General features: G+C 43.0%; 3 protein-coding genes across 3 annotated transcripts; 2 read left to right on the forward strand and 1 right to left on the reverse strand.

Annotated features, from left to right (window-relative positions):
* Positions 1–529: 529 nt before the first annotated feature.
* LOC6603079 (splicing factor 3B subunit 4) lies at positions 530–1,887 on the forward strand. The gene is made up of 3 exons (XM_002028085.2): positions 530–608; positions 672–755; positions 821–1,887. The coding sequence occupies exons 1-3, from the start codon at positions 575–577 to the stop codon at positions 1,726–1,728; spliced, it is 1,026 nt and encodes a 341-aa protein (XP_002028121.1). The 5' UTR covers positions 530–574; the 3' UTR covers positions 1,729–1,887.
* A 1,645-nt stretch (positions 1,888–3,532) lies between these two features.
* Positions 3,533–14,011, reverse strand: LOC6603077 (ceramide synthase 6). The gene is made up of 6 exons (XM_002028083.2): positions 13,485–14,011; positions 4,837–4,957; positions 4,542–4,763; positions 4,130–4,467; positions 3,912–4,056; positions 3,533–3,842 (listed from the first exon to the last, which is right to left on the reverse strand). The coding sequence occupies exons 1-6, from the start codon at positions 13,667–13,669 to the stop codon at positions 3,648–3,650; spliced, it is 1,206 nt and encodes a 401-aa protein (XP_002028119.1). The 5' UTR covers positions 13,670–14,011; the 3' UTR covers positions 3,533–3,647.
* LOC6603078 (josephin-like protein) lies at positions 7,287–7,990 on the forward strand. Its single transcript, XM_002028084.2, has one exon. The coding sequence runs from the start codon at positions 7,348–7,350 to the stop codon at positions 7,969–7,971; it is 624 nt and encodes a 207-aa protein (XP_002028120.2). The 5' UTR covers positions 7,287–7,347; the 3' UTR covers positions 7,972–7,990.
* Positions 14,012–14,630: the final 619 nt, after the last annotated feature.

Consider the following 14,630-nt stretch of genomic DNA (forward strand, 5'->3'; position numbering starts at 1 on the left):
AAAGTGACATTACATAAAAATAAGTAGGGTTGTCAAAAATATATCAAAATATCAATATATCGATATATTTTTCAAAATCAAATATATTTATATCGTGATATTTTTGGCAAAAACATCAATATATTGAGTGGCATTCCCAAACAAAATCGAAGACGAATAAGAAGTAACATAATTTATTTTCCAAATGGAAAGTATTAAGGTTATCTCAAAGATTCAATTTTGGAAATTAAATTCATATTGTTCAAATATCAAATATATCGAAAGTAGCGACGTCGATGAAACATCGATGTTTTTCAAATTTTCCATACTTTTATTTTATAATATGTAAAAAGAAAATAAATCCTCCAAGCAAATACTTTTAGCTATTTTTATCATTAGATCAAACATATTATTATTGTAAATATCCTATTTATAGTGTAAATCTGAAAATATCGATGTTTGAGAAAAAACATCGATGACATCCATGTTAACATCGATGTTTGTCCAGCTTTAGCTTGCATCCCTAGCTTGAAATTTTGCCAAATAAAAAAATCTGCATTTAAATAGTGTGTTTATTAAGTAAAATTGTACTAAAATGGCAGCAGGTCCCATTGCGGAACGTAATCAAGGTGCGTAGATAATTTCGGCTTAGCGGGACTGTTTCTCACAAAGATTTTCACTCATACCCGCAGATGCCACAATTTACGCCGGTGGTCTGGACGACAAGGTGTCCGAGTCCCTGCTGTGGGAGCTGTTTGTCCAGGCCGGACCCGTAGGTAAGCATTGAGCAGCAATGTGATTAAATCGGTCATTCTGCAGCTCCAATCGACACTCATTTCAGTAAACGTACACATGCCAAAAGATCGTGTCACACAAATGCATCAGGGCTATGGATTCGTGGAGTTCCTCAGCGAAGAAGATGCCGACTATGCAATAAAGATCATGAACATGATTAAGCTTTATGGCAAGCCCATTAGAGTGAACAAGGCGTCGGCGCATCAGAAGAACCTGGATGTCGGCGCCAACATCTTCATTGGCAATCTCGATGTGGAAGTGGACGAAAAGCTGCTCTACGACACATTCTCAGCCTTTGGCGTGATCCTGCAGACTCCCAAGATAATGCGTGACCCGGAGACGGGGAAGTCCAAGAGTTTCGCCTTCATCAACTTTGCCAGCTTCGAGGCCAGTGACGCCGCCATGGACGCCATGAACGGACAGTATCTCTGCAATCGCCCCATTTCCGTCTCTTATGCATTCAAGAAGGACCACAAGGGCGAACGCCACGGCTCTGCGGCCGAGCGTCTGCTTGCCGCCCAGAATCCCTCTGCCCATGCCGATCGTCCGCATCAGCTGTTCGCCGATGCGCCCGTGCAGAACATGATGACCGGCCAGATGATGCCGGGCCAAATGATGCCGCCACCGATGATGGCGCCCCCACCGCCCGTGGTCCCCGTCTCGCAGAACAATATGGGCATGATAGCACCGCCGCCGCCGGTGCCGCAGCCCACACCGTTCCCAGCCACAATACCGCCACCACCACTGCCACCGATGGCGGGCGGACAACCACCACTACCTCCGGCAATGGGCATTCCGCCGCCGCCGCGCATGATGCAGCCAAACTCGTGGGCCCCGCCGGGCATGCCAGCGCCGCCACCGCGACCTCCGCCAACGAATTGGCGCCCACCACCCGGTGCCTTTGCTCCAGGCCCCTTCGCCCGGCCCTACCAACCCGATGGCTATCAGTACTAGTCCACCAATCCCTGTGTAGCCTTTAGCCCCTGTAGTTATAAAATATTTGATGAACCAGACGAAATACATTTTCTAGGCTTTTACACACACGCGGAACCCAACGTGGACCCGACCCATACGACCATTGACTAGAATTTGAAAATGAAAAACAAAGCTTGGTATTTATTGGGAATGGGGGGATGTTTCTAAGCTACAGCCATGAAAAGATCTTGGCTTCATTTGATTCTCACGATTTTTTTTCCTGAGGTCAGGGATCCATTCTAGAACTTACAATGGGATCATCGGTGTGTGTTGATGCCTTTTCATTGATTTGATCAAATTAAAAGACAATATTTCGTCATGAGATCAGGGATCACCTGATTTCACCTTTAACCATTGAAGGCACATTTACATATATGAAGCTGGTCCAGGCCCTGCGATAGTTCTCAATAAGAATTAAAATTTTGTAAACCATTTTCGAGGATTTGCATTGCTTTCGATGAACGCCACGATTTCTTAGAACCTTTTATGGGATAACATGGTTTTACAGAATGATATCAGGTCTCCATTGACCATTTCCAAGGCATGGCATGCAAAAACGAGTGCAGAAAGCACATCATGAGGCAGATACTCCGATGAGGCTATTCAAATCCATGAATCAGAACGAGATGGCATCAGTTTGCCCCCTCCTGCAGAAGTACCTTTGCACGCAGGCATTTTCGCGTTAAGCATTACGTTACGTTACGTTGCAGGAGTTAGAGTGAAATGGCACACCCCGCCCCCTGCGCAGCATCACCGTTACTCTCACTCAGTCGAAATCGAAACTGTTTACTGTTGTGCGTATGTGTGCGTACATATATGCATCTCTTTCGTTTGTTGTGAAAAGCACGTGTCGCATGGAGGCATTCTTGTAATTAATTTTTGCATAAGTTGTATTTAATATATTGGAAACGTACAAGTACGGTATTTACAATAGTTTTTTTTTTTGTATTTGTTCTGCTTTCACCAAACGAATTTTGGTGTAATCCCTCGATTGTGTGTGTGTGAGTGTAAGTGTGTGGGTTGTTGGTGCTACCTATTCTCCATATTCTCACTTTCTTTCAGTTTATTTACTTTGTTTTATTTTAAAAATAATCCTAACTTCGATTTAATTTAATTTTACATATTATGTTCATGTTTTTCTATTTTTAAGTTATTCTCTTTTTTTGGTTAAGCAAAAAAAAGAAGACAAACATTGCGTAGGAAATTTGAATAATAATAATAGTGGTCGGTCCCGGTCCAAAAAGATTTTCTGATTTGATTTTTTCTTGTCGAAAATTGATTTCCAAGAACTGCATAAAAGTGTTCAGAAGTATGGAATGAAAAACTGTCATATATGCTAATTTCCTATAAATTACTGGATTGGATTGTATTGTTTCTTAGTGCACAGAAAAGTCTTGTTTGAAATTACAGAAAACGGAAGACCATTTGAAAATAGGAACAGGAACGTGAATCTTTCATGGAATCTCTTCCAACACTGGTTTCTCTCAGTTCAAACTTAGTTATTTGTAAAGTGGTTTTCGTGGGCATCAATTTTCGTTACAAAATCAAATCTCTGGGATCCCATCCATCATCATCATTATCATCATCATTGTTTATGATAATTTAGTGTTTTTTTTTCGCATTTATTTTGAAATTTGTTTTGGTTTTCCATGTTTTGTATTTTTTGTATCTTAAAAAAAATGTTTGTTATATATAAAAATAATAATTAACATAACGTTCTGAACTGGTTTGGTTTTGTTTTTTTGTATGCGTTGTGTGTATGTGTTGTTGTTGTTGTTGTTGTGGTGTTTTTGTTTTATTTTATTTTTTTCTGGTTTATTTGTTGCTGCTGCTTCGTCCTTCGTCCTTCCTCACTGGGGGTGCCTTGGGGTTTCGGGATCTCTCGCGTCTCACGTTATTTACTTAGTCGTTTTCTCTTCCGTGTCCGCCGTGTGATTGCTGGCATTATGGGACTTTCGCTGGCTGACTCCACCAGCGATCGCTGATGACTTGTTCTTGGAACGAGACGACGACGACCCCCCATTGGCCATGCGCACATTCTCGGAACTATCTGTGAGATCCTCACTATCACTGGAACGTATATCACCGGACATCTGTGAAACAATTAGAGCAACAAGATTATAACTATCTTTGCCGTGGTCTTCGTTTCGTTGCCAACTTACCAAACCCTTCTGCAGAGAGTCGACAACAATCTTGAGAATCATGTATGTCCAGATGACGTGCAGGACCAGCAGCATCAATAGCAGTGTATTGAAGATATAGTAGGCTGGGAACATGGGCAGGATTTGTGGTGCCTCCACAGAAGAGCTGCCCAAAAAGAGAAGAAAACAGAGGATTAAGACGTCGATCCATACAGGGGGGATCTTCTCTCAGTGTTTACCTGTAGATAAGACGCGGAAAAAAGCCCAAGCGCGTCACAATCCATACCACTGTAAAAATGGCAAAGATCGCATCGCAAAGCTTTTGATAATTGGCATATTTTGTTAGTTTTGCCGCCTCCAGAAAGATGTCGGCACAATCGTGCACGACCAGCACCAGAGAACCGACGCGATGCAGATTGCACACCCACGAGAGGGACATCAGCAGCAGCGTGACCATATGATGGATGAACATCTGCCAAAAGTCCTTGCGCTTCACATCAAAGAACTGTGTGCCAGTGAGCGACCAATAGAAGGACATCGATATCATATAGTACCACCAGATGTCATTGCTAATCGACTGGAAAGAACAGGAGGAGCGGAGGATTAACAATACATTCATAGGGAGAAATTTGATCAAATGTTAGAGCCCACCTGATGGGGATAGCCGTACCAACAGCTCTTCACATCCCAGAACCAGGGCTTGTCCCACAGCACAATCACGCCAAAGATAAACGAATACAAATAGTAGATGCATCGCCAGGTGTTCTCACAGAACTTGACCAATGTCGACGGCTTGTCCTGGGCCCGCCGCAGGCGCCACCATCGCTCGATCTGTCGCTCGCTCATGTCCGTCTGCTTGGACAATGGACCCAGCTATATGGACAAGAAAAGGAGTTCAATTTTAGTTTGTATTATATTTACGTGGGTTTCCCATATGATATCTTACCCATTTGTTGTCCAGTCGTGTGGACTTCGCATAGGCATTCTCCAGTATAGGAACATTTGCTGCTTTCTTAGGTCTAGAACTACGTATGCCCAGGGATTTGCCAACCGGGGATATCCAAAAGCTGAAATACAAATAGTTATTGTGAGTAATACTATATAGGTTTATATATATATATAGGTATATGGATATCGCTCCAGAAAAGAGCTTGAGAAATATTTGTATATTCTGCGTGGACCTCCTCCTCCTTACCTCCAAAAAGATCTATCAAGGCTGGGACTGCTGCAGAGGCAGTTCTAGAAGTTGTCCCTAATATATTTGAAGAGGACTTTGATCTGTATAAAGCTGGGATATATTTTTAAGGGGCTTTAAGTCCCACAATAATAACCACAAGATTCATTTAATGGTATTCCTCGGGCAGTCCTTTCTGCGTCTCGAGTCGAGTGTGGGATCAATGGAAGGAATAGATTTAGTGGGAATCAAGGAAGTGCCCGTGCAAATTCGTTATCTTCTTGTGATTTCTTCGATTCGAAGCATCCAATCTATAGAATTTCCAAAACCTAAGTGAAATATTGCCTTTGAGAGCTCCATGAATAAAAAAAAAAAAACAACAAAATTTCCGAAACACCAAATATAGATTTTTGTCCCGCCGGTTTTTTTTTTTAAACTTATTTAAATCGTTTAAGCGTTTTTTAGATATCTATTCTGTGGCAGGTCTTTGAGCCATCAATCAATCAACTCGTTTGAGATATTTAATCGAAAATGTTTTTGTCTTGGGAATCGTTGAATCCCTGAGCGAAGGATTTTATTGAACTTCCGGAAGATCTTTTGTTTCTGGGAGTTTTGAGAGTAGGGTGCCTCCTGGCAATGCGGAAATATTTGTGTTATTTTTGTTGTTGTTGTTTTACGATTCATTGGAATTCTGGAAAGAATCAAGAAATAAGTATGGCCGGTCCGTCGTCTCCCACCTGTCGTCTGGCACGTGGAAGGCATTGAGAAAAAGGCGCAACAGCGGGCAGGGTGGCTGTACGACATGCATAAATAATTAGACGACAGTGCGCCCCCAGGGGCACCCTTCCATCTCCATCTCCATCTCCATCACCAGTAGTAGAAATAATTATCTCGGTTTTGGTTTTTCGGAAGTTAATTTGCTAATGAAAACGAAACGTCCCGGCTCCGGCTCCGGCTCCGAGTCTCCGACTCGTTTGGCACATCTCCAGTTCTGGTGATGGCGTTTGCGATTGCGATTGGCATTTTAAACAGTAGTTTTCGATTCGATTTCGATTGGTATGCAAAGCACAAGCCATAGCCGAAAAGATCAGAAGGAGCAGCAGTAGGGGGAAGGAAACCAAAGTTACGTTTTACGTTTTCGCAATTGATATTCTCATTCCTTCAGTCTTTCCTTTCCTCTGTCTGTTGTTCGTTGTCTTTGTCCAGACAATCACTAGGGCCAGAGCCATATAAATTATAACAATTCATTTATGCGAATTTATGCGTTGTTGAAACGCACACGAGAGGCCGTCCACACGGCCGAATGCTCTCCGACTTCTGCGACAGAACACAGAAGAAATGTGCTTAAAAAGTGAATGATATTCCATCTCCATTCCATCCGAGTCCAAAACGAATGTGTATCCGTTCGTTTATGGGAAATCTGTAGTGGAACACTAGCATTCCTTTCGTTCATGTAGCGGAATGATTGGAATTATTGCGAAACATTGGAGACACTGATGTTCATTTGATGTAAAAATATCCCATAGGCGAACGGATACATTCGGATTCGTTTCGGATTGGACCACAGGCGCCAGGCAGACGCACAGAAGGCAAAAACGGGACATTCTCGAGCGCTTTCGAGTCCGAGAATCCAATAACAAGACACCGAAATGCAGGAATCAGTCGCAACCAATGCCATCCTGAAAATACTTGTAATTTAAGAGAACAAGTCTGGAAAAGGACCTGCAAAAAAGCACAACAAAATGGCATTCCCTTTGGAATATTTTTTTTTGGAACAAATCAACTCTAGATGTTATTCTGGTACTCTGATTAATAAATAAAATGTGTGTCGCGCAGGAAGACCTTTAAATAAGTGACCTCTGTTATGGCTGCGAGGAGCCCAGAGGGGGCTGTGGGAATCCCGCATATGGCGTCACTCAAGATATTGATTCCATTCTCTTCCATTGTGAAGCGCCTCCCTAATTCGGTGACGAGCCATGAATTGTTAATGTGTGCCCCCCCCTACCCTAGTTATGGGAAATTACTTTGTAATTGGTTAGATTCTGGGGGTACGTATTGCGTACTACGTACTATGCCTGCATGTCTGCCCCCTCGGGGGGCGGGGGAGTTACTCAATGGAAAATCAATTGAACTATTAAAGTTTAAGCACTGGACACAGTACACACTCCCAATCGGATGTGTGTCAAATGTCACATGCGGTCTGCTGCGTGCCACATGCCACATGCCACACAGTCGAAATCAAAATTCAACTCAAAATTCAAGTAAAAATTGTATAAATAGAAAATGTCCGTTTCGTGTGGAATTTATCATGAGCGCCAGAGCCGGCAATTGTGCGCCTTGCACGCCCTGAACAATCTGTTTCAGGGCAGAGATCCCTACACCAAGTCGGAGCTGGACGAATACTGTTACATTCTGACGCCCCGCTCGTGGCTGAACCCGCATCGATCGTGGTTCGGTTGGGGCAACTACGATGTGAACGTCCTCATGTACGCCCTGCAGCAGCACCACTGCGAGACGGTGTGGTTCGACCGGCGGCGCGATCCCACGTGCCTCGATCTCGGCCAGATTCTGGGTTTCATTATGAACGTGCCGCTGCGCCTGCCGCTGACCCAGCTCCTGCCGCCGGCTCTGAGAATGCGCCACTGGCTGGCCCTGCGCTGCATCAATGGCAGCTACTACAACCTCGACTCGAAACTGCGCCAGCCCATGTGCCTCGGCACTGAGGCAGAGTTTGTCGATTATCTGCGCGAACAGCTGCGGCCGCACACCGATCAAGAGCTCTTCATTGTCATGACCAACGATCGGGCGACGAGCGCTGAAGGCGACGATGCCGCCACCAGCGAAGATTCCGACCAGACGGGGGCCAACCAGCGCTGGCTAAAGCCGCAATTTCGAAATGCCAAGTGAAATAAAATTAACAAGTTAATGTGTACTTTTTGCGATTGATTTGTTCCTGGGGCAGGATATGGAAGGACCAAGGAATGGGGGAGAAACGAAAGCCTGGCACTAGCAGCCATCTTTCCACAAACACAGCCACAGCCACAGAGACCCCCTGCAGCTGATTCAGTACACCCTACACACCTACAAAGCTTATTGCATACAGACACAGCTTATTTCGTGCAGCCACAGCTTATTTCGTACACCCGACACAGCTTATTGAATGCACTAAAATATATTCCGGCTTACCTGAAGCGGATATTGAGAGTCCTGAACAGTATAGAAACTTATATGGAGACATCCCCCCACACACAGATCCATAAATCGTGTCCTCAAGAAAACCTTTCCTTTCCATGCAAAAACTTCTATCGGAAATATCCCGTCCGTATCCCTCATAGATCTTCAATTTGAATAAATCTCTATCTATAAAGTGGTTATAAATGAAGCAAATCGGTTAACATAACTATTAAAGTCCGAATAGAACAATCTTATGGCACAAGTATCTCTGGACAAAGTTTATTTCGTACGGCAAATGCAGTACACCCTACAAAGCTTATTTCGTGCAGCCACAGCTCGTTTCGTACACCCGACACAGGTTATTGCATACACCAATTTATATACGGACTGATCTGAAGCGGGTACTGAGAGTCCCGAACAGTATAGAAACTTATATAGAGACATCCAAAGTACCCCTTATCCCTCATAGATCCCTGTCTATAAAGTAGAATCAAATCGGTTAACATAACTATTAAAGGCACATCAGAGGCATCTCTGGCGTGCGGTTAATGATTGTGTTTTCGATTTTTGTGTGCAGTGAAATAATGATCGGTGGTTCAGTCGTTCGATTGGTGGCAATTTGACAATTTTCGATTGCAATTTCTCCCTCTCTCTCTCTCTCTCTCTCTCGCAAGTCCAAAGTGGCAGCGGGAGGAAAGTGCATTGACAATGGAAAAAATGGCAAGTGCGATTGCCGGACAGTTATATTTATATATATTTGTTATCAGTGAAGCAACAACTAAATTTATATGTATATACTTACTCGTCTTTTATATTTATAATGAATAATGGTCTGTGGAATTACAGACTCGTGTGTGTCGTATGTTGTGTTTTTGTTTTTTTTTTGAATTATTTACTCGCTTGTCAACCGATAATACTACCAGCACGCAATCCCCGATTAGTGGGGTTCCACATACATATACATACATACATATATAAATGTATATATGTAGATATCTTGGAAGATTGGCAAATCGGTAGACCAGGGAATGGAATGAGTCACATATCATATACGGAATACGGCTGGGCAGGAATTTAGCATAAGTCGTCGTGAGTGCAATTTTCGACTAACTTTAATCTTTATTAGTCATTCTATGGCTTTTCATTTAAGAATACTCGCTGTCAGAGCGGATTAATGGCAATCGGCACAAGCGTTGCAGACGGAATTGTTTTCAATCGAGTAACCACCTGCAAAGTTATCATCACGATGGCCAGAACTTGAGGTATTTGCTTTGGGCCCTCCACTTCTTTTGGAGGGCCTTCTATCGTTCTATTGGCTTGTTGCCTTTCCCTCTTTCCCATCAGGAATACCCCGGAATACATATTTTATTCTGATGCTCGCTTATGCTTCTGCTTTCTTCGGTTTTGGAGCAGTGGAAACGCTTTGTTTTCGTTTCATCGTTATCGATTCTGGGTGCTTCTGCGCTTTCGATAAACTCGCACCGACTCGACAGCAACAACAGCAACAACAGAGGTGATAATTGGGGGTCTTTAACAAATTGCACTTGGAATGGGGGCGCCTCCCCCTCCCCTCTCTACAAGCCTTTTTCTGTTTTTCTCTCTCTCTCTCTCTCTCTCTCTCTCTGCCCGACAGCCGCCAGTTTTGAGGTCTTTTTGTGCGTAAAGCACGTGCTTTTCCTTCTTTCGTTTTAGCCCCTTCACGTTTTCTTTTGAGTTTCAGTTTGCACTCGCATACGACGAGTATTCCGTTGGGCAATCAGCGATAAGCCATCAAAAACTGACCGACTTTTGTGTGACCGTCCGTGTGCCTTTTGAAGAGGGTAGGGTTAGGGGTAGGGGTAGGGGTAGGCGGTAGGCGGTAGGGAAAAACCGCATGGAAACGGGTTATGGGCTAAGGGGATTGTAAGATTTGCCTGCTTAACACCTGGTCTTAATTCTTTTTCTTTTTCGTCTTTATTTGGAAAGCCATAATCTAGAGTTTCCAAAATGATAAAGAGAAATCATTATTCCAGCAGAAGAATCAGAAAAAAAAAGAACCTGCCACACACAAACACACACACATTTACATTATGCTTTGGTACTATTTCTCACATTTTGCCAGAGATTAGTGTGCCAGAGGGGGGAGAGGAGGGGAGAGGAGGGGATCGGGGGTCTGACGTGTGCGATTGTGCGATTCGTTGTGTGTGCATGTGAGCCATTAAAATAATTAACCTGAAATTTTATCGCACTATAAGAGCACATAGCACATAGCCCCAAGGGTCGACTCTCGAGTGATTACGTATCAAAAAAAAAAAAAAAAAAAAAAAAACAGGGAAAAAAGCTTAAACATGACTACACACACACACACACACACACACACACACATACCACCCTTCCAGTCTCTAAAAACGGGTGAAAACAGGGGCTAAGTATTTCACTTTTTCCCATGTTCCACTCTGTAGCAATTTTCCCATAGGCGAACCGATTCCACGTACTCTGTTCCTCTGTTCCTCCATTGATTCGCTGTTGAAATTTCCCATAAGCGAACGACCACTGACATTGATTGATTCGATCTATAAATTCTATACTGTTCCCATAAGCATACGTCTAAAAAATGTCTCTAATGCTTAGATTTTAAATGGAATATTAGTAGAGAGGAAATCGGTATTGCGGATTACAGTGGATCATCCGCTATCGTCCATGAATGAGAATGTTACCCGTTGTATGCAAGAACTGTCTCATTTCTAGACACTAAATAGACATAAAATCACTATTTTATTGTTCGATAAATCGTTTTTTATACCCTCGTAATTTGAAATCAAGAAAATCGATCCATGGGGCATTGCCCCGTGACTAAAGCGACTGAAACAATTGGAACAATGGTAAATAAATACAAATGCCAGTTTATCATATTTCTAAACAATTGAAAGGCTATTGATTTTTTGGAGGCACAGCTGTTGAGATTTTTCAGATAGAAATACATACAACAGGCCAGCAATCGATTGAATATCCATCAGAAAATTACAAGTATTTCTTGAAGAAGAGTACATTTTCTCATCTTGAATCGTGTGAATGAAAATGGAAGTGGAATACTGCACACTGTACTGTACGGAGAATCGGGGAGTGGATTCAAGGGAGAGGCTTTCACCCTAAAAGTATTAGTACTTTTCTCATGACTGGCTTTTCTCTGGGTTCCTCTCCTTCTACAGTATTTCCAGCATAAAAAAATGTTTGAACACACATTCCACAGCGTGCACTCCATTAAGGGAGACTCCACCAAAACATTACATATTTGGGGAAAAACTTCTGAGCGACTTGCACATGAGTCACTCTTTCAAGTGATTTGATAAATAAATAAATAATGAAACGATGATGAAACACCACACACACACGCACAAACAGAAACACCCACATCCACGGGGGAGGCGGGCCCGTGCATAGTCATTCGCTAGTTCGTCGTAAAGCAATCGAGGAACCAGGGCACTATCAACCCATTTTTGTTTTTTTGTTTTTGTTATACGTAAATCTTTGTCCGCAAATCTTATCAGGTGGCAAATGCGCGAGTGCTGCGATGGTGTGGTGCCGGTGCCAGTGCGCCCTATGCCTCAAGGTGGTTGTCCGTCTCGTTCCGTTCCGTTTCGTTGATTAGAAGGCCGGACCGACTGCAGCCGTATCGAATCCCCCGTACCGTCGCTCGACATTTGCCATTCAATAACAAAAACGACAAAATAAAATGAACTACAAAAACAAAAACAAAACCACTAAAATAAAATACCAAATCCGATAAGACCTTGAAGGCCAATATTCTCCAATTCTAGTTTTTGAGAAGAGATCTCGAAAGAGAGACGAAAAAGCAATCGACAAGAAGTGGTCTGCCATGAAACAGATTTTGTGTGTCGTTTCGTTGCATTTATGTTTCGGCAAACACTTGCCAAAAGGCCAGGGGGCATGTGGGGAATAAATGGCATGATGGTAAGGAAAACTGTTGTCCACTTGGTAGCACTGCACTTTCTTAGTGCCACTTGGCAGCACTAATTTGGCAGAAGGGCGCGCGTGCTGGTTCAGAGCAAAACAATATTAATGAATATTTACAACTATTTTACATGAAAATGCACGCAACACACACACACACACACACACACACACACACACACACACATACACCCGTGTACACGTACACTCGAACACTAATTGTTGGCGCGTTTAACCGTCGTACCAAAGAGCCAGGCCCACGGGTTAATTTGCCGGAAAAGTGGTCTTTTGGCCCCCGAGCCGTGGGACCAATTCAGAATGTACAGCGTCAAAATTTATATTTGTAGAATTTATTTCATCTTCATTTTTGGGAAGGGGTTTAAATACCCAGCCCTCCACACAATAGGCACGATTCTGGCCCCGATTTACATGGCTAATAAATCTAAAGGCCTCAAAGCTTATCGGCCTTAATCCGAGATGGCGAAACTAATAAAGAAACCGTGAGTCATGATATATTCCGATTGGATTCCGATTTCTTGGAACTATATTGAGATCGTGGAATCGAGAGCGGTTTTTGGGTGCACTCATCCCAGTGTGCACACACACACAGGTACACACCGGGTATATGTATGTGTGCTAGTGTCATTTTATAAACAAATACATTTTATTTTAGTTTTGCGTCCAACTAAAAAATCTGTGGGAATCGAAGAAGGGCGATGGCAGTGGGTGCAGCCCGCAATGTCGTGGGAAATTCAATATTTCCAACGGTGCTGCAAGCCAGCGGTGGCATTGCAATTGGAGCCGGCAGCTGCGTTTGTGTTTGCAAAGGGAAAACATAGGAGTTGCAGAGGTGGCAGCAACAATAACAGAAACAACAACAGCAATACGCGTGTGCGGCATGCCTTACTAACACATACATGGCATAAGAACGCATGCATACACATACATACAAATGTACATAAAATGTTGGGCGTTTCCACGTGAGGTTATGTTTGGCCCAAAAAGCGGGAGAGAGGACACAAAATGCGAGCCAACGAGGGACAGGGAGAGAGAGAGCGCAAGAGAGGGGCGAGAGAATATGAATAAAAATGACATTTGCTTACTGTACATTGTGCAGCAGCAGCGGCAGCGGCAGCAGGAAACAAACACTAGAGCATACATATGTGGGTGTGTCTCGCAGTGACCACAAAGTGGCCCTCAATGGGAATTTACAGTAATCTGGAACGCACCGGGCACAGAACAGTGGGCAAAAAGTGGCAAATGAATGGGAATGGGGTATATTTTCGTACACTTACCGTTCCAGTGTATAGCGCACCAGCATGACAACAGCCGCCAATGGAATGGGCCAGATAAGATCCTTGTAATTGGCATGCACCACATCGGGCCGCGAACCGGGCGCTATATCGGCCCATGTCGTATTTGGCGGCAACCAAATGTCCGTACTCCAGAATGCACTGCTAATCTTATTGATTATATCCATGCTCCCGGTCGCTTCTCACTTCTTTTCTTTTTTTCCGGCTTCAATGAGAAATTCTTTTCTCCGTTTTCACTCGACTGCTGCTTCTGTTGTTGTTCGCTCGGCGTTTGATGAATTTGTTGTTTGTCGTCATGAAAGTTGTCATATACATATATATATATATATATACGCTATTCTCTGGATTGGATGGGAATTTGGAGCAGAGCAGCAGGGAATTATGTGCAACAACAAACAGCACGCCGCGGAAACGAACCCGAGAGCGAGACACACACACACATTCACTCTCCCTCAATCACTTTGGCCAAAAAAACCAACGGCCGGAATAGTTAGTTATTTTCTTTTTTTTTTTTCTATCGACGTGCCGCTTAACACAGAAAAAAAACAAGAAAATTCTAAAAATTTGACATTTGTGCAGTGGACTTATCGATAAGAGTACGGTCTGACTCTCAGAAATATACCAAAATATATTTTTAAAAATACCGTAAATATACTGACGAACTCCAGGTCTATTTTACATATTCCTCGTTTTTGATATTCCGTCGAATATTACTAGCTATATAGAACATTAAGCCATGCCCACATAATTTTATCCGATTAATCAATCAATTTTCGACTTGACTGGCACATTTAATACTTGGCTTTGCTTGTTTTTGCCTCAATTTTCGTTTCTCAACAACAATATAGCGACTCGTATGATGGAAAACCGAGCTTAGCCCACTTAAGCCCCCTATATTTAAATAGTTCAACTAGTTAGTATAAACTACTTGAGGTAAGTGGCGGAAAATATTAACGACTGTAAATTCTTCTTGTAGATCCATGCCATCCTCTCAACTTAAAAAAACATCTCAATATCTTTCACCTGAACTGCGCTAAAATTAGTCAATTTTCATTATAGTCGGTGGAAAATTGAAATACGCCCTTGGCTTATAATAGGTTAAACGTTCTCCGTCAAGGATTGAAAACC

The sequence above is a fragment of the Drosophila persimilis genome, unplaced genomic scaffold (genome assembly GCF_003286085.1).
Source record: "Drosophila persimilis strain 14011-0111.01,24,50 unplaced genomic scaffold, DperRS2 tig00000663-arrow-arrow-pilon, whole genome shotgun sequence".
Lineage (NCBI taxonomy): Eukaryota > Metazoa > Arthropoda > Insecta > Diptera > Drosophilidae > Drosophila > Drosophila persimilis.